At 38.8% G+C, this 19,671-nt stretch overlaps 1 protein-coding gene across 10 annotated transcripts in view; it reads right to left on the bottom strand.

Annotated features, from left to right (window-relative positions):
- LOC115217030 (echinoderm microtubule-associated protein-like 2) overlaps nt 1–18,338 on the bottom strand; it is a 236,370-nt gene extending 218,032 nt beyond the window's left edge. For 7 of the 10 annotated variants that reach the window (XM_036507662.1, XM_036507659.1, XM_036507658.1 and 4 more), the window contains exon 1: nt 18,065–18,338. In XM_036507662.1, coding sequence (XP_036363555.1) covers nt 18,065–18,095 — 31 coding nt within the window. In that variant the 5' untranslated portion in view covers nt 18,096–18,338. The remainder of the gene's footprint in view (nt 1–18,064) is intronic. The other 3 variants (XM_036507669.1, XM_036507666.1, XM_036507667.1) reach the window with 1 other exon arrangement.
- Nucleotides 18,339–19,671: the final 1,333 nt, after the last annotated feature.

Consider the following 19,671-nt stretch of genomic DNA (forward strand, 5'->3'; position numbering starts at 1 on the left):
GACAACCGATGGTGGTGTGTTTACATCCCTGTAACTTAGCGGTTCAGCAAAAGAGACCGATAGAATAAGTACTAGGCTTACAAAGAATAAGTCCGGGGTCAATTTGCTCAACTAAAGGCAGTGCTCCAGCATGGTCACAGTCAAATGACTGAAACGAGTAAAAGAGAGTAAGAGTATAAGAATTTAGTAAAAAAAACTTAGTTAACATTAAGCTGGTGTTAGGAACATCAATTGTGACTAAGGCTTGGTGGAAGATTTTAATTTAAAACTTATGCAAACAAGACATTTGTACTACAGAGCCAGTTTCAACCGGGTTGGTAATGGAAGAGTTAAGATAATTTTCTGGACAGATATGGCACTTTGTCAGTTACAATGACGGAAGTTCCAGCTGATCTGATCAACAAAGCAGCCTGCTCATGAAATTATCATGCAAGTGGCTGAGCACTCCACAGACATGCGTACTCTTAACGTAGTTCTCAGGGAGATTCAACGTAATGCGGAATGTGACAAGGCTGGCCTTTTGAAATACAGGTACTAATCATTTTTGCCAACAGAGTAGACTGAAGCAACATGAAATAGTGTCTTGCTCAAGGACAAAACACACCACTGGTAATCAAACTCACAACCTTATAATCATGATCCAAATATTCTAACCATTAACCCACATACCTTCACTAGACAGATGTAATTTAAAAAAACAAAAAAAAAATAAGCTTTTGAATCAAATATAATTGTATCAGAATAATTTCTGAGACACATTATATTAATAGTTGTTCAGTTCCAAGATGAAGCAACTTGAGCAAAAAATTCTTATTTCTTTATTGCCCACAAGGGGCTAAACACAGAGGGGACAAACAAGGACAGACAAAGAGATTAAGTCGATTACATCGACCCCAGTACTTAATTTATTGACCCCAAAAGAATGAAAGGCAAAGTCAATCTCGGCGGAATTCGAACTCAGAACGTAATGGCAGACAAAATACCACTAAGCACTTCGCCTGGTGTGCTAATGTTTCTGCCAGCTCAATGCCTTTTTTTGAGCAAAAAATTCTGTTAATGTATACATGTATTTCCCTGAATAAAAGACAGATTCTTTCTACCTGGAAAATAGGACAACATTCTGAGGTGTTTTGCAAAGTAATACAGAATGAGAAATGTATTTTGTAAATTAAGAATGCAAACGCACACATGCACCCAATATGCATGACAACTTGTTGTTTTTACCAGCTTTTACAAAACTATTACACCAAGAAAATATTTAAACAAAAATAACTGAATAATTAGCTGTATCTTAAGTGTGATTCAAGTACAGTGGACAGAGAAACAGTTTCTGGTACAACTGTTCAGAAATCAATTGAATCATTAACAGAAACAAGAAAAAAAAATCTGAAAGTGTTTGGTGCTATGCATGGCTGGTGTTAATTTTGTAAGCAGCATTATTTATGATTGTTTCATCTAATATTAATGAGTAAAAAAAAAAAATTTGTGCAGTAAAGGCCTCAAAGTTCAAAAGGAGGGGACGAAAAACTATATAAAAGAGCAAAGAAGCCCGTCCTTTTAAATGTGAATAAACGATTTTCAAGATAATTTAAGGGGTTTTATTTCTATTTTCTAAGCATCTGCTTTTCTTGTTACTTGAAAAAATCCCAGACAAATAATAACCTCGTGTTTTGCAAAATAATTCAACTAGAATTAGAAAACGCCTAGAAACAATATCCTCTGTATTCCAGCTGTTCAATTCGCAATAAAAATTAATTAAAATAACAAAGCAGAAGTAATTGTAATGGAAATAATGAACTACTAAACAAAAGTTAATTTGCAAACTCAACAGTTGCTTGACAATTTAGACATCAATTAGCATTATCAATTAGATGGCATAATCAACAGTGTGTAGCCCAAAGAGAAAATTATGGTAATTTTTAACAATAGCTATGTAAGAGAATCTGAAACTGAATGAATGAAATTAAATGTAAAATATTTTTCCACAAAAAAGAAAAGACAAATAGACTATTCAATTACTCACTAAAATAGCATATGTATGTCAACAAAAGTATACATAAGAATCTGAAGCAGAGTTACCTGTGTCAATAGAGCATTGGACCACAACTCAGTTTACCAAGACATAAATAGATACCACATGTAGTTATAGCTCAATACTATAAAGAGTAGCAACACAGAAAATGAATGAATCTGTTAAAATAAAGTGAGAGACCCCCTTCGGTTATGACTGACCGTGGGATTGCACCTAGAAAGTTACCCACCCAGGCACAAGTCCGGGCAAGGTTGTTTATGGAAGACCAGCAATCACCCATGCATACTGGCCTCTCCTCTCCACACCACCAGTGTTATCCAAGGGAAAGGCAATGGCCGATACAGCTTGGCACCAGTGATATCGCAGCTCATTTCTACAGTTGAGTGAACTGGAGCAATGTGAAATAAAGTGTCTTGCTCAAGAATACAACACGCAGCCCGGTCCAGGAATCGAATTTCACAACTTCACAATCGTAAGCTCGATGCTCTAACCACTGAGCCATGCGCCTTCAAAATAGACTCGTAGAAATTGAAGAATACAGTATAAAGCTATCACAGAACTTAACATCTTTCAATCCACATTTTTCATGCATCGCTTTACTAGATTCAGACAATCCACATTCATATTATAGATTGTAGTCAATGTCAAGTCATAAATGCAAACAAAATTTATCAAACAGCAACTACCAGTTTTACATCTAACCAATAATGCGTATATCTACACATATACACAAATATATAAGGTATGCACATTAGAAATTGCACTCATAGATGGACACATTTTTTAACAACTTCTATCATTATCATAATACTTTTTTATGCTTTTGGGGGTCAATGAACTAAATACCAATTGAGCACTAGGGTTAAAGTAATTGACTTACTTCCTCCCCTGAAATTTCTGGACTTGTACCAAAATCTGAAATCATTGTAAATGTTACACTCATGATCGAGAGATCATGGTTTCAATTCCTAGACTGTGTAGTATGTTGTGTTCTTCATCTCACTTCATCTCACATTGCTCTGTGATCACTATGACATCTGGTGCATGGCACACTGTGCATTTGTTCAGACAACATCAATTTGATGGAGACAGTGAACTAATGTACAGCACATACATTTGATCACTATATACAAATCATCTGTGCTGGTCATTCAGCAAAAGCTGAACACTCAGGTTGTCTTCAACGAGAGAGTCCATCATCATCATTATTATTATTATTATTGTATGTATTTAATACAGCTTTCAGAAGCAATCAATTTAGAAAGACTGCTAAATAAAAGCAAGAGTAGGAGGAACCATTCACACCAAATGGGTGGTAAAAATTTTAAATCAGCCTGAATTTGAATCATTGCAAACTGAACCATCATAAAATGAGGACTCCTTATGAGTTTAATTGTATGTGGTTATCAACAAGGTATGAGAATCTAATGACAAGAGGCCAGATATAGTTTTAGGGTCTGAAAAGGCAATGAAAATGATCTTGATTAAACTTACAGTCTCATGGGGAAAAGAGCGTGACCAAGGCTTTGAACAGAAACATGCAAAGTATGAGCCTTCTGCAGGAAGATTCTCAAACTATAGAGAAGGGATGATAGTCATGGTTTTTTCCAGTCAAGGATAGCTGTAGAGGATTCTATTCTCCGTTAGTAAAGAGAATGCTTACAGACATTGGAATGAGGAAAGAAGCAAAGGGTGGCTGTGCACAGGATGGGGGAGGCAGCTGAAAAGAGCATTTTGCTGGTTGTGGAGCAAAAGAGAAGAGTTAAGCTGGAAGCCAGGAAGACATGATGGGCAATAATTTGGCCACATCTGCTGACCCACCATTGGGATGGTTCAGTGTCAAAACACCTGATAATCATAGAGTATTGTTTGATGACTTCAGCTCTTCCTGGCTATGGCTCCATTCACCTTGGTGTTTTATGTATTATCTAATATGTGTGTGTACAAACACACATATATGTCATCCTCATTTAATGTCTTTTTCATGCTGGCATGGGTTGGACAGTTTGACAGGAGTTGGCAAGGCTGGCTGCTGTACCAGATTCCATTGTCTGTTTTGGTATGGTTTCTACAGCTGGATGCTCTTCCTAATGCTAACAACTTTACAGAGTGTACAGGGTCCTCTCCATGCGACACCAGCACTGGTCCTCTCCATGCGACATCAGCACTGGTCCTCTCCATGCGACACCAGCACTGGTTTTCTCCATGCAACACCAGCACTAGTCCTCCCCATGCAACACCAGCACTAGTCCTCTCCATGCGACACCAGCACTGACAGAGTCACTAAGTACCTTGCAGAACACAATGAGGCAAAACCCCTCAACTGGGAAGGGTGAGTAGTATTGAGGTATGGTGGCTTTGTGCCAGTTGAGAGATTAAAGGTATAGAGGGACAGAGATAGGCGTTTTGCAGTAAATACATGGACACCCCGGATGGAAAAAAGAGGAAAGTGAGTTATATTTATCATCATCGTTTTTTGACAACCACTTTTCCGTGCTCAAAAGGGTAAATTTTCTACAGCTTGATGCCCTTCTTGTCACCAACCCTTACCTGTTCCCAAGTAAAGTAATATTTTCCCATGGCCTGACATTTGAATGGAAGATTGGAAATTATCAACACTGCTTGTATATCAGTGATGCTCATTTACAGCTATCATGCAATATCAAATCAAGACACAAACACACCCACATACACAATGTATGTGCACACATACAGCCCACATGTGCATATTTTTTTCCTGGCTCACTTTTTGTTTTGTGTATCTGCTTTCTTTTCCTCCCAGGTTTGCCTAGACTTCTCTGGTGTCCGAAGAAGGATTACATCTGACACATGATACTCCATCACTTGAACATCAAACTAATAACCTTGACTGTGAAAGTCTCTTGTACTTTTGTTGTTTTCATGGTATGATAGGCTTTCAATTTCCATCCATCTACTAAATTCACTCACAAGGTTTTGATCAATCTGGTGTTGTAGTGGAAGATACATGGAGTGGGACTGAACTGGAAACCATGAGGTTTGAGAAGCAAACTTCTTAACCACACAGTTAAATATCCCCCTTCTCATATATATATATATATATGTCCGTATTTATTTACGAAATATATAAGGACACAGGAAATGTGTCAAGGCCAATAGGAAGCGTCGATGCTTCCTAGGGCTAAACAGCAGTGGTGTAATTCCCTTACAGAACTGTCACGTTAAGTTGACAGTATACAACCACTCTATATATATATATATATATATATATAGGTTTGGTCTTGCAAACAGGAAAACAGAACTCAAAACATAAGTACGTGTTTTTTTTTTAAAAGTCAGCAGATGTTACAGAGTGTCTCAAGAGCCAAGAGTTTTGTGACATTCTGTAATTTTTGCCAATTGTTAATAAAAAAACAAAATGTGCATGTATCACGTGTGCACGCACACTCACACACTGACTGCATAAGATGCAGTGTAGCTTCATGCCCCAGCAGAGGTATCAAGGATGCCATCTCTCAAGCAAGGCAACAACAGGAGAAATACTTAGCTAAGAGTAAACTGAAATTTCTAAGGGCACCACATGCAATAAATTGTGGATGAGGGCTGCACAAATCATGTGCAAAGATGCAGTAAATAAAATGAGTCAACAATGATTTTTAAGAAAAATTTAGCATAAAGGCAGGGGTCCACCAAGGTTTAGTCTTTATCTTCCTCTCTCTCTCTCTCATTCATAATAGACCAAGCCAGCACAGAAGTTTAAGATTGACTGTCCAAGGGGACTCCAACATCTTGCTGATCTAATTTTCATAGCTGAATCTGTAAGGGTAATTTCAGGTGCAGAAGCTAAACCTAGAATCAAGAGACCTCAAGGTAAATTTAGCAATGATGAAGGTTTTAATAAGAAAGAAAAAGGTGGTGAGCTGGCAGAAACATAAGCATGCCGGGTGAAATGCTTAGCAGTATTTCCTCTGCCGCTACGTTCTGAGTTCAAATTCTGCCGAGGTAACTTTGCCTTTCATCTTTTCAGGGTCGATTAAATAAGTACCAGTTACGCACTGGAGTCGATATATCAATTAATCCGTTTGTCTGCCCTTGTTTGTCCCCTCTGTGTGTAGCCCCTTGTAGGCAATAAAAAAATGAGAAACCGGTGCCTGGTGTCATCAAGAAAGTGGTCTTGTTTGATGTGCAAGAAAGGACTAGGTATATTCCATACACTGTACTCAGGGTAAACTATGGTCACACATGAAATATAGTGGACTCATAGGCAGACTCACCAGAGAAGGTAAGCTTCTAATATGATAAATGCATTATCTACCATGAACATACTGGAAATAGATTCTCTTAAATGTCCAGACAACTCATTAGAAGTCTTCAGTAGTTTCTCTTACCTTGGAGACATAATTAGCAGGGGAAATTATTGATCAGAAAGTATTGCAGCTGGAATAAGAATGAGTTGGAAAAGGTTCAGAGCTATTATCACAAAGCACCATTCAAGCGTGATCGTTACCATAGTTGCCTTACTGGCACCTGTGCTGGTGGTATATCTAAAAGGATTCGAGCGAGGTCGTTGCCAGTACCGCCTGACTGGCCCCCATGCTGGTGGCACATAAAAAGCACCCACTACACTCTCGGAGTGGTTGGCGTTAGGAAGGGCATCCAGCTGTAGAAATTCTGCCAAATCAAGATTGGAGCCTGGTGCAACCATCTGGTTCACCAGCCCTCAGTCAAAATCGTCCAACCCATGCTAGCATGGAAAGCGGATGGTAAACGATGATGATCTTCTCTGTCAGAGTAAAGGACAGATTGTGTGAAACTTGTGTCAGAACTGTAATGCTGCATGGTAATAAGACATGGACCAAAGACCAGAAATAAATGAAACTAGCATGTTCCAGTGGCAGTTCAATGTTAGCATGCATGAACACTTGAGTACAAAGAGGTGAGAAAAAAAACTGGGCCTAAGAGAAATCGGGTGTAGTGTATAAGAGAGAAGGCTGCCCTAATACAGGTATGTGATGTTTATGGAGGATGATTGCTACGTAAGGAAGTAGAGTACTCCATGTTAGTGGAACTTGTGGAAGAAGGAGGCCAAGGAAGGCTTGGGATGAAGTTGTGAAGGCTGAACATGCTATATCTGATGGAGAAGATGAAACAAGAGCGTGCTGTCTGATGACATGCAGTGCTACAGAAGACCTGTCCATCCATAGTTAAATGCTCATTAATACAAGAATCATGATTAATAAGCTGTAACACACACACTTGCTCACTGAAGCCTACCTTACTGTCCCCACTTCGCCTCCATGCTTCCCATCTCTGCCAGTCACATCACACCTTCAGATAGGTAACCCTTATTGCCACTAAACACCTCTTCTTAATCTCTTGTCCTATCACCTCTAAGATGCCCTCTACCCTTCCTTTCCATCACTGCACTCACTCTTCCTCCCCTCACTCCCCAATGCTTCTCCACCAGGGAAGCACTGCAGCATTTATATTATGCACTTCTCCTCCTCCCACCTCTAAAGTACCTTGCAGGGACTATTTGCTCCATTGCTCTCATTATACACCATCTTCCCACAGCTTCAACCTTCTCATCATGGGATGAGGATATTAGGAGAATATGTTGTGGGGAAGAGATTTGACAGGGGTCAAGCTGTGAGCAGGTAGGTTTATGAGGGAGAGCTAAAGACATAAGGGAAGGGAATACAATAGGTGATGAGTTCAAATGGAGGATGAGTAAAGACCATCAGAGGATAGACTGTGTGCAGGAGGTGAGAAGCACAGACAAAAAAGATCTGCCTTTATGGCCACAATTGTACTTAGCAGGGACAGGTCATCTCAAGTAGAGTAAATCACCAGTTATCCTGTTGTCATTTCCTTTGTGAGGATATATACAGACACACTATATATATATATACATAAGTGTGTGTACGTGAGAGAGGGAGAGTATATATAAATATATATAGTTCAAATTTACAGAAAACAAAAGACAAAGACAAGTGAGAGAACAATAAACAGTTGTATTAGTTTGACACTTGGGAAGAACAAAAAGGTCTTTGATGTTTCGAGCCTATACTCTTCAACAGAAAAAGGTTGAAAGAATAAAAATGGAGAGAGAATAAAAACATGATGAAATGACCAGAAGAAAGAGGTTGGGTGAAGGGGAGATAATAACAGTGACCCAGCTGAATTAGGATGTGCAAGAATGTGTGTATGAAAGAATTAAGTAGGTGAGTGTGTATGTGTGAATGGGAGCAAGCACGTGTGTATGTGTGTGTGTGCAAGTTTAAAATTATGTGAGCATGTGTGCATATGGGAGCATGTGTATAAGTAACCTAATGCATGCATTGTGTAGAGTGACATGCATCATTTTGTGTGTGGGTGTGGATCAACATGTGTGTGAAGCTGTGTATAGTGTGTGCATGTGTGCAAACGTTTGCATGTAGCAGTTAATGTGTGCTTGTTTGAATGGTGTGTGTACATGTGTGTGTGTGCGTGCATGCATGAAATGTGTGTGGCCCTATACTCTTTGTATGTATTGTGTGTTAACATGTGAAAGTTGTGTTTATGTGTTGTGTACATGTGTGCATATGCATTATGTGTGATCTTGGGAGTGGATACTGTGTTGTGGGTGAATACATGGAGGTGCAAGGTGGGATAAAGGTGACGAGAGTTAGGAGTTGGGTGGTAGTGTGTGGGGGGTGGGAAGGTGCATGTGGAGTGCATGTGCATGCATGTGGAAGTGTGCATAATGGTGTATAGATGTGGGAGGTGAAGTTAAAGTTGAACAGTGTGAAGGGTATTCCTATAGTGGTGTGTGTGTGTGTGCATATGAGAGTGTGTGAGTGTGCATAATGGTGTGAGGTGTACGTACAGGGAAGTATTGGGTGCTAGTGTGTGTGAAGTTGGAAGGTGTGTGTGTGATGTGAGTAGAGTTGAATGGTGTGTATGGATGTTTACATAATGGTGTGTGTGATGAGAGAACTGAGTTAAGCAGTGTACAAGTGTGGGGTGGAGGGGAGGAGCAGTTAAAGGTGGGAGATGTGTGGGGTTGGTTTTAAATGAAAAGTGGTGGCGAATTAAGGTCATAAGGAGCAAAGGAAGAGAGATCAATTCCTGTTCATAGCAGAGGTGGGAGTCCAGGTGGCCTCTGTGGAAAGACAGTCTGACAGACAAATGCAGCAAATGACTGGTTGAGCAGAAGTGGTATGAGAGCAGGGTGTCATTACCTAGTGATGTCTTGGAGGTGGTCAGTGAACCGGTCAGCCAAGTAGCATCTTGTTTGACCAATATATAGAAAAGGACAGAGAGCAACAGATGGCATTGCTAGAGGTGCAGGTAAAAGAGTTGGTGATGTGGCAGGGGTAGTGGTAGGTGCCAATGAGGATAATGATGTTGGAGAGGTAGGGGCAGGAGCAACGGCATGGGTGAGAGCAAGGGAAAGAGCCAGGCATAAGGAAGAAACTATAGACCAGAAGGTCATGCAGATTACAGCTGCATTTAAAGGAGGGAAGGGGTGGGTTAGGGTAGATGTGGGAGGTGAAGTTAAAGAAGATGGAGGGGTCAGATTGGAGTTAATGAAAGGCTTGGAGAATGGTATGTTGGAATGGTGGCAGATGGGAGAAAAAGGGTGGCAGGGAAAAATGGGACAGGTGCAGTGAGAGAGAGAGCATCAGCCACCCACACCTACACTCATACAGCTGGGTTGTGTGTGTGTGTGCGTGCGTGCATGCATGCACACACACACACACACACACACACACACACGAAGGGATGCTGAAAAATTCTTGGCTTTGGGTAAAAGAAAATACAGCAAGAGCAGTTTATGATTTTATTCAACATATTCTTCTCTCAGATTCACACACTTATTGCTGCAGTCCTTCAATTTTTCTAAGCCTTGTAAAAGAACTTAGAAGGATGGGCCTCCAACTAGGCCTTTTGTGATGCCCTTAAAAGCCAGAACTTTTCAGCATCTCCACACACACACACACATACAACCTTGCCACAGATCTAAAGTCACTTAAGTCCCTTTCCAAGACAACCCAAACTGAAAGGCACCACCAGCTTCCTGTCGAGTCCTGAAATTCAATTTCACTTTTAATAATCCCATGCAATCTATCTCAACCAATAGCAGTCAAGTTTACAGTAGCCATCTTGAACTTCCTGCACCTCTCCACTCAGCTGCCAAAGTCAGACGAGCTAAGTTTCAGTAACAACCCTATAAACTTAAGTTGCATGGGGCAGAATCAAACCGTTTTAAATAATATTTAGATATGTATATCTTTTATCTTTCAGGGACCAGCCATCTGAGTTGACAGAAGTATGGTAGATAAAGCAATCAAGAATTACTTCATCAATCATACATAAAAGACCGAGAAATCCTCTGGCCCATCAGGAATTACAACCAAAATGCTTAAAATATTTGGCAGTGGGATGTGGCCTTGTCACCTGTACAGTTAATCAGGTTGTACTGAAAGGGTACGCTACCCAAGAACTGGTATCACAGCATTATAGTCAACAGCTACAAAGGTAAAGCAGATATCTTAGAAGTAATTACAGAAGCATCAAATTGCTGGACCAGGTGAAAGTTACTGAAAGAATTATAGCTCAATTAAATTGGAAGAGAATTAACCTCAATGAGATGAAGTTTGGTTTTGTGCCAGAGAAAAGTACTACTACTGCTGCTGTTCTCTTTCTAGTAAGGCAAATACAGAAATATTTAGCCAAAAATAATAAACTGTTGTACTTGGCATTCATCAACCTAGACAAAGCCTTCAACGGGATCACTCACTCCCTGATTTAGTGATCACTGCAGAAGCTAGGAATAGACAAATGGCTGGAGTGAGCCATTCAGCCATGAACAGAATACCATCAATAAGGTGAGAATTAATAACAAGACCAGCAATGAATTCAATATTGTCCCCCATGCTATAACAGAGGAGTTTCAGGTTGATTGCCTATTGAAACTACTCAATGATGAAGACTTTGTTCCTAAACCTGAATTTGTGGTATAACCAGGAAAGAAATTCCAAGCATGGAAACAAAACCTGGAATCAAAGGCCTTATAGTTAACTCAGCAAAGACCGAAGTTCTTGTAAGCAGGAAAATTGACAGGCTGCTACTCCCTTCAAGAAAATGGCCTTGTTCAATATGTATAGAAGTCAGCGGTGGAAATTCCATATAATGTACCCAGTATAAGCTTTGGGCACACAAGAGGTGCAATTGAATCACAGGAAGTTTATCAGAGAACAGACTTTGTAGCAGATGCATAGGTGCAATATCAAGAACACATGGGAAACAGAGTTCTATTTTAATGCCTAAAAGTATCTTGGTAATAGAAACTATCTACAGATAGTTTTGGTTACCAAGGTAACCTAATTAGCAGTGAAGGATGTTCTCAACATATAATTACTTAGAATAAGAACCAGCTGGAGAAAGTTCAGGGAGCTGTTACCTCTGTTGGTAATAAAAGTGTTCTCTCTTGGAGTGAAAGACCGATTGTACGAGTGTAAGAACAGCAATGCTACATGTTAGTGAGACATGGGCCATGAATACAGAAGTTTAGACAGAAGCTAGCATGCTCCATTAGATGTGCAAAATTAGTGTGCATGTATGACAATGTGTAAATGTGTTGAGAGAAAAACTGGGCATAAGAGGTATCAGATGTGGTGTGCAAGAGACAGCTGTGCTGGTATGGCCATGTGATGTATATTGTGTAGACAGACCCCGTGATGGAGGAAATGACAAAGGACTGAGATGTTTGACAATTTGCTGTGCTCAAGATCATCCTTCTTGCCAAGATGAAGCTCTAAAAAGATTGTTTATATGTAATTGTATAGTAAGTATATAAACAGAACAAATTTAGTTGTTCCTCTGTAGACTGAAAAAAAGAACAATCTTAATCAATTTTCAAATCTTGCTGAGTGTATCAGGTGTCTACATGAATTTTACCAATACCAGAGAATCAGGCAGCCAATCTGTTTACATAGCTACAGAGAATTCATCATCATCGTTTAACGTCCGTTTTCCGTGCTAGCACGGGTTGGACAGTTCGACCGGGGTCTGGGAAGCCAGGAGGCTGCACCAGGTTCTAGTCGGATCTGGCAGTGTTTCTACAGCCGGATGCCCTTCCTAACGCCAACCACTCGGTGAGTGTAGTGGGTGCTTTTTACGTGCCACCAGCAGAGGTGCCAGTCAAGGTGGCGCTGACATCGGCCACATTCGGATGGTGATTTTTACATGCCACCGGCACAGGTATCACAGAGTACTAATTTGCATACCATAAGTGGTTTATTTATAATCAGGGGTCTGCCAACAGGGATCTCAGTGCACACATTATGAAAGCATGATATATGTAACCTATGTGGTAGGAATTTAAACAGGGCAAATTTAGCTTTTTCTCCATCGACTGAAAACTGAGGAACAACCTTAATCACTTTTTTATTTGGCACCTAACTGGGATCTCATCAGATGCATCTACATTAATTTGACTAATCCCAGAGAAAGAAAAAAAACCAATCTGTTTATGACAACACCACCTCTGCACCTAACCTGTTCCTGTCAAGCCTTCCCTAAATCTCATCCCCGATACCTATCCTACCATTACTTTTCTAACTACAGCACTATTCATTAAACTGCTCTAATTCTCAGAGCAGAACTGCACATATTTCATCCCCTTTTAAGCTACAAGTATATCTTTCTCCTTGGAAGAATTGCTTTCTTTTGTCACCAATCACACGGCTTCCATATCAACCTTTCCTACTTTATTTTCCACAACCCTTTCTCATTAGCTACATCACATGACTGCTGTCTCGTATTCAAACACCTCACATTTTCCAATAGCTGCAATCATTCTCAAAACCCTCTCAAATCTACCATCAGTGACCTCCCATACACCTTTGTTTGGCACTATATCAATCATTTTCAAGCTCTAACCGCCATCTCTATCACTGCATCTCCCCCTCTCCCTATTGCTTACTATACTGCTGCTCACCTCCACCCCACTTTTTTTTCTACTGCTACATCCTCCTCCTTGGTCTACTATTTCCTTCACCTTACCTTAAAACTGAGATTCACCATTGACCACACCTTCTTTTATGTTCACCATTCACTGCGTTCTCCTCCAGTCCCTCCCCCTATAATCATCTGTAACTTTCCTTTCGCACTAACAAACTTAAACACCCACCCTTCCCCGGTACTCTGTCCCTATCTTCTTCACACTTTTATACCTTGAGGGTATGCCCTAACACCTTGTCTCTACCATCTTATTCTCTCTTGCAATAATTACATATTTCCTCCACAGCAAGAGACTATCTCCTGCCCCTCTATCATACCAAGCACTAGTGCGAACGATTCTTCTTTATGGCAGCGAGTCATGGCCAATGAGGGTGGAAGATATTAAGTAACAAGAATCCTTCGATCACCTCTGTCTACGCCACATCCTTCGTGTCCGATGGCATCACTTTGTCTCCAACAATTTGGTGCGACACCAGTGCAGAATCACCTTCCTCCGCCAAGTCATCCTAACGAGACGTCTGCGTTGGCTGGGTCATGCCCTCCGTCATCAACCAGGAGAATTCATCTACGCAGCAATTTCCCCAGCTCCCCTTCAGGGTTGGCGAAAGCGATGTGGTGGACAACGAAAAACCTGGCTGATCTACGGCGTTCGCCGCTGGAATAAGGAGTGGTTGGAGATCACGCAGTCATTAGCCTCAAATCGCCAGGCCTGGTCGGCGTTTGTGAGAGATGCAGCATTGAGGATGAATGAAGCCAGCTCAACCCACCCCGGGTGAATGCTGTCAAGTCAAGTCTATCATACTTTAGCCTCTCAACACTTGGTAAAAGTGGAGAAGGAGGTGGTATAAAAACACCTCCTCCTCCTCCACTCGGTAGGAGGGGACTTGTTTTATGAGTTACTTGGTGACCTCACTCCTGCCAGTTGCCACAAAGAAAACAGCCAATACACACTGTAAAGAAGTTGGCATTAGAAAAAGCATCCAGACTTAGCAACCGGACTAAAGCAGGAATTGGTACTTGATGCAGTTATCTGGTACTATCCTGTCAAACCATTCAACCCATGGCAGCATGGAAAAAGGACATTATATGAATGTATGTACAGGCATAGCTGCATGGTAAGAAGCTTGTTTCCCAACCACATGGTTCCAGGTTCTGTCCTACTGCATGGCACCTTGGGCAAGTGTCTTCTGCTGTAGCCTTGAACTGACCAAAGCCTTGTGAGTGGATTTGGTAGATGGAAAATGACAGAAACCTGTTGTATGTGTGTGTGTGTGTGCTTTTCCCCCACGATTGCTTGACAACCGATGTTGGTTTGTTTACATCCCCCATAACTTAGCAGCCCAGGGAAAAGAGACCAACAGAATAAATACTAGGTTTACAAAGAATAATTCCTGGGGTCAATTTACCAACTAAAGGCGGTGCTCCAGCATGGCCACAGTCAAATGACTGAAACAAGTAAAAGAATAAATATACATACACACACAAGCTTCCATACTGCTTCTGTTGACCAAATTTCACTCAAAGAATCATCTCAACTCTATTGTAAAAGACACTTGCCCAAGGTACTATGTAGTGGAACCAAACCAAGAACATGGTTACAGAGCAAACTGTTTACCCACACAATCACACCTGTACCTATGTTATGGATAAGTATTTTGAACACCTCACAGCTATTATACCATTCTCTAAGATTCCTTTCAAGTCTAGTTGCATTAGCTTTTCCTTAAATGAAAATAAGGATCTAATATAGTGTATTAAGTTTTGGTAAATCTTTAACAAAGTAGTTGTAGTCACAGAATAACACAGTCTTTGATTTCATCTCAATGGTTAAAACTTTACTGTTTCAAACAGAGTACAAATTTAAAAGTAATTATAGCTTGTGGATCTCTATAAACTTCAAACTATCTAACAGTTCTTTAAAATAACTTTGGAATTTCCACAGGTACTGTTAATGGAAAGTAGTGTATCAATAAAAGCACCAGAGAAAAGTTGTTTATTCATTTCTAATACTTTAAGTATAGATTTGTATGTTTGTACATGTTATTGCTTGTGTATAGAGTTTTAAAAGATCTAGGGCTATGAAGAGGCCCAGAAGTCCTGCTGTAGAGTAGGAGGTACTCTCTTATAACAAGTAGTAGCATACTCTTCAAGAGATAATTAGGGGTAAATAAAAAAAACTGAAAATAATTTTTTTTATGCCTAAAAGTAATTTCCCATGTTAAAGTAATTTAGAAAAACATATCCGGGAAAAAAATGAAAACACTTATGGGGAAGGGCGAATTATCTGCAGTGGGGGCGAGGGGTTGAATAATAAAAATTTTGAGCAAAAAAAAAAAAAATTCAGGAAATTAACTAAAGCACCAAAAAAATATTCTTAGGTCTTCTTGTTTCGATATTGTTGTAAAAATCCCCGTATTTTTCCAGGTTACATACCTGCTTTAATGAAATTTCCACACTTCAATATACAATATATTTAAAATTAAGAGGTAACTTGGGAGTGGGGAATAATTTTTGATTTCTTTCTTGGTGGTGGTGGTGGGGGACAAATTCATAATTTCCGACATGTAAAACCTAAGAATCTAAATAAACTCCTTCAGAAAAAATACATTTTTCAAGGTGAGGTGCGAATCTACCCCTCTAAAACTCAGAAACTATAAATTTTACAGTAATTTACTAACAGACCATGTCATTTATTGCCCAGTTCTGAGTATTAATTGTCTTGACCTGACTGACACCAGGATACTGTGTCCAGTTCACACATTGACAAGCTTCTGACATTACCTTCGGGTTCCATCGTAAGTGTACATTAAAGCTAGTGATGTTATGCAAATGATTAATTTACACATCATTAAAAATCTATCTTGGTTATTCAAGAGTAACACATATCTTAACCTTTTATTATTTCGAAAGGATTCTTTTATGAGTAAATATAAAAATGCATGTTCAATACAGAAACCGGTGTGAACAACACACTACACACACTTCGTCTTACGTGTACAGTACAGGATCAAGACAAAAATATTTTCATTTATATATATATATATATATGTGTGTGTGTGTGTGTACGTGTATATATAACACAGAGTTATGTTTCAGAGCTTCAAAGTAACAACTGCAAACGGCAGTTTCGGAATCGATGCCCAGTATGGGATGCTGAGTGGGTTGTACGTAGATGAATGATGAACAAGGGTAAACAATATTGACAAGACTCCAATTTTATAGGAAAGAAGAAATTAGACTATGTGACGTTTAGGCTTTTTCCCAAAATAGTAAATTGAGAAACAAGTGATGGGTTACGGCTGACAATAATAATAATAATAATTTAGTGGCAGACGCGACTCACATGTAGTAAACGTGTGGAGTTTATTATGCGCAGTATTTGGCAATTGATGAGAGTAAAAGAACAAGACATGAGACGAATGTTTATTGAAGTTAAACCAAAGTCATTTAGTTTTAAAGGCCTTCTTTATAATATAGGGGAACAGAAGGGAACTTAATATTGGAGAGGGTGTGTCAAACACTGAGAAGGGCTTTATCGCTGGAATTAAAAGCTTCGTTCACATATAGTGTGTGTACGTTTCAATTTCTAAAATATATTTCTCTTAGAAATACTTTACATCATAAACATCGTTCTAAAATTTAGAAAATAGTTATATATAATTGATCGATAATATGAACGAATAAGAAACCGGTGCAAACCCTTTCCTGTAAGGTGTGCGTATAATATTTCAAAACAAAATCCACAAGTGGCTAATTACACTTAATAAGCCATAGACAAACCGTAGTAATTCTTAATATGGTTTGAACGATGAACAGATAATTAGCGAAGATTGATTATCATTTACGGAAGTATATCTATGAAGAAAAAAAAATACTGAAAGTAATTAGCTTCCTTGTATCTGAAGAAGATAAAAAAAAGTGAAGATAATGAAAGAAATGGGGCAACGGTAGTTCAAAGTCGATTCGGGGTGGAGATAACAGGACAAAATAACTGTTACAGACATTAGTGAAAAATATAATTTATTTTGTAGATATATATGTATATGTACAGTATGTTTATATACACACACACTATGCATATACAGTATGTATACATGCTATATAATAGTAGCATGTATATGTATGTACAGTATGAACATATTGACGGCAATGGGCAGAAATTAAATTGTAATTTGCCGGTTATGTTCAACAACATAACTGTTACAATAAAGACACTACATTATATTCAGTGGAAGGAGACACCGACTAAAATTAAACTTTAATAAGTTTATGATCGAGGCTTTACGGTGATTATTCACCGAAGTGAAAATGCTTGGTTTCATCAAGTTGGTTTCACAATTATTAATCGACAATACATAACAAATAATTACTAACGAAACGTATTTCCCACAAATATTAACAGTAATTTAATACCAGCATGAGAGTTATCAGAAGTTAATATTGAAAGCGGAAAAAAAAGGGTTTATGTTGGCGGCATTACCATTTGGAAGATATTAAGAGAATCGTTTTAAAAGATTTCAAGATAATGTAAGTAGGCAGTATGTAAAAGAGATGGATTTGTCTACTAATGAAGAGAGTAGAGAACAATAAAAGAATAAATCCCTTTCACTTAAACAATTCAGTTGAACTGTCAATTTTTATAAAGACAGAACAGTCGTCAGACGGTCTGTTTCTTCCATTATCAGAGATGCCAGGATAGAGTTACAACAGAACATTAAAAAGGTGCCCAGTTGTTTAAAACAAGGAAAGAAATATCTCTAGAGTGAAGTATATTTGGGTAGTAATAATAATAATTACTTAATGTCTGTTGAATAAGAATGTCTTCGTTCCCAAGACGTAAAAAATGTCTCAGAATTTCGGTAAGAAGGGAAGGAGTAGATTACGTCTAAAGAACTAAGGGTAATATGAAATATAATGAAAAAAATAATTAAAAGATAGTAAAAGATGATGTTGTATAAATGATGAGAAAATTGGCAACCGGACGGGAAAATGATGACTCTGAAGAAATATTTCAGAATTAATAAAACAATGTTGTTTACATACCAGCATCACTTGCAGAGAAGCTTTCCTCCATCGCAGCTAAAATAAGAGCTTTTTTTTTTTTTTAAGTAAATCTAGAATATCTTCATCCAGCAGAATTGAGGCAAACTGTGTTTAATAGTAGTAAACTGTGGTTAATATATATTTATGAAGATATAAACATCAATAAGTATAGAGGGAGGCCTTGTTAAGAGAACGACGCGAGTCAGCAGCAAGGATTTTTAACCTATCTGCCCAGTTTGTCTAAAACTAAAGGAAATAAGAACTGCTGCTGATGGTGGTGGTAGTGCGGGAGGGGTGCTGCTGCTGATGGTAGTGGTGACGACGACGGTGCTGCTGATGGTAGTGGTGACGACGACGGTGCTGCTGATGGTAGTGGTGACGACGACGGTGCTGGTGGTGGTAGTGACAGTGACGTTGATGATGATAATCGTAGAGGTGGTGGTGGTGGTGTTACACACAAGAACAATTGTAATTACACCGAACAACTCCTGCTATTCTTACTCAACCATTTCACATTTTTATACTGTATAAACTGAAAACCGTTTTGTTTCTACCCTTGGCTTTGGTCAACTGAAAATTAATGAGCAAAACACCCGTAATTAGATCCAAAATAGTTACGTATGCAGGAAGTATACCGTAATAATGACTGGTACACAAACCTTAGCCATTTCAATTAAACGCATGCCCTGCTGCTTTACTAATGAATAAAGAAAGAAAACTTACCTTTTTTTTTTAGTGTAACTTGTGTCCCAGTAATAAATGTTTTAAAGTTAAAACATACTTGTGTGTGCAAATATTCAAAAGTATTAAAAGAAAAATAATATTAAAAAGTAGATGGAATTCTTCTCAGTACCAGTTGTGTGAAGAGCAAAACCCTTTCATTCTGGGATTTCAAGAGGAGCATTTAAATTGTGTGTCACAAATGTCTTCTGAAAGTGAATTAAGATAAAAGGAAAAAATACTTTATTAATCTTTGCAAAGCATATATTTGTGTGTGTGTGTGTGTGTGCATGGGCACATTTATGTAGGTGTATGTCGATGCATGTGAGTGTACGTGTGTGTGTATATGTAGGCATGTATATTTGTTATATATATTATATATATGGTGAAAAAAGCACTGATAACGGAAGAGCCAATCCTTTTTTATGCTAGTTGTGATGCTAAATGAAACTTTCAAAGTATATTTTTGAAAAATGTCCCTGTATTTATGTATGTGTGGAAAATGTTTATTCCACAGGCAACTAAGAACAGGAAAACATGTGGGCACAATGGAAGGCACATTCACTAACAGTTTCAACAACCACAAGTCATTTAATATCCAATAGAGATATAATATCGTAACATTGGCAAGATATATATGACTTTTGACAAAAAAGGCTGCACAAGCCCTTACTGCAACAGCAATAGGTGATGCAGACTTAGTTTAGCAGAAAAAAGTATCATACTGAAGAGCTCCCTCCACCTAGGTGCCTTCATGAAATCTGAAAATGAAGCTTACTACCACTGTCCTCATGAGTGAAAGTTTACTTTAACCAGCTAGTTGGATATATCCTGAATACAAGGATTGGTTCTTAATAGTCTCCTGCACTTAAAAAGAAAATGTATAC

Source organism: Octopus sinensis, linkage group LG11 (genome assembly GCF_006345805.1).
Source record: "Octopus sinensis linkage group LG11, ASM634580v1, whole genome shotgun sequence".
NCBI lineage: Eukaryota > Metazoa > Mollusca > Cephalopoda > Octopoda > Octopodidae > Octopus > Octopus sinensis.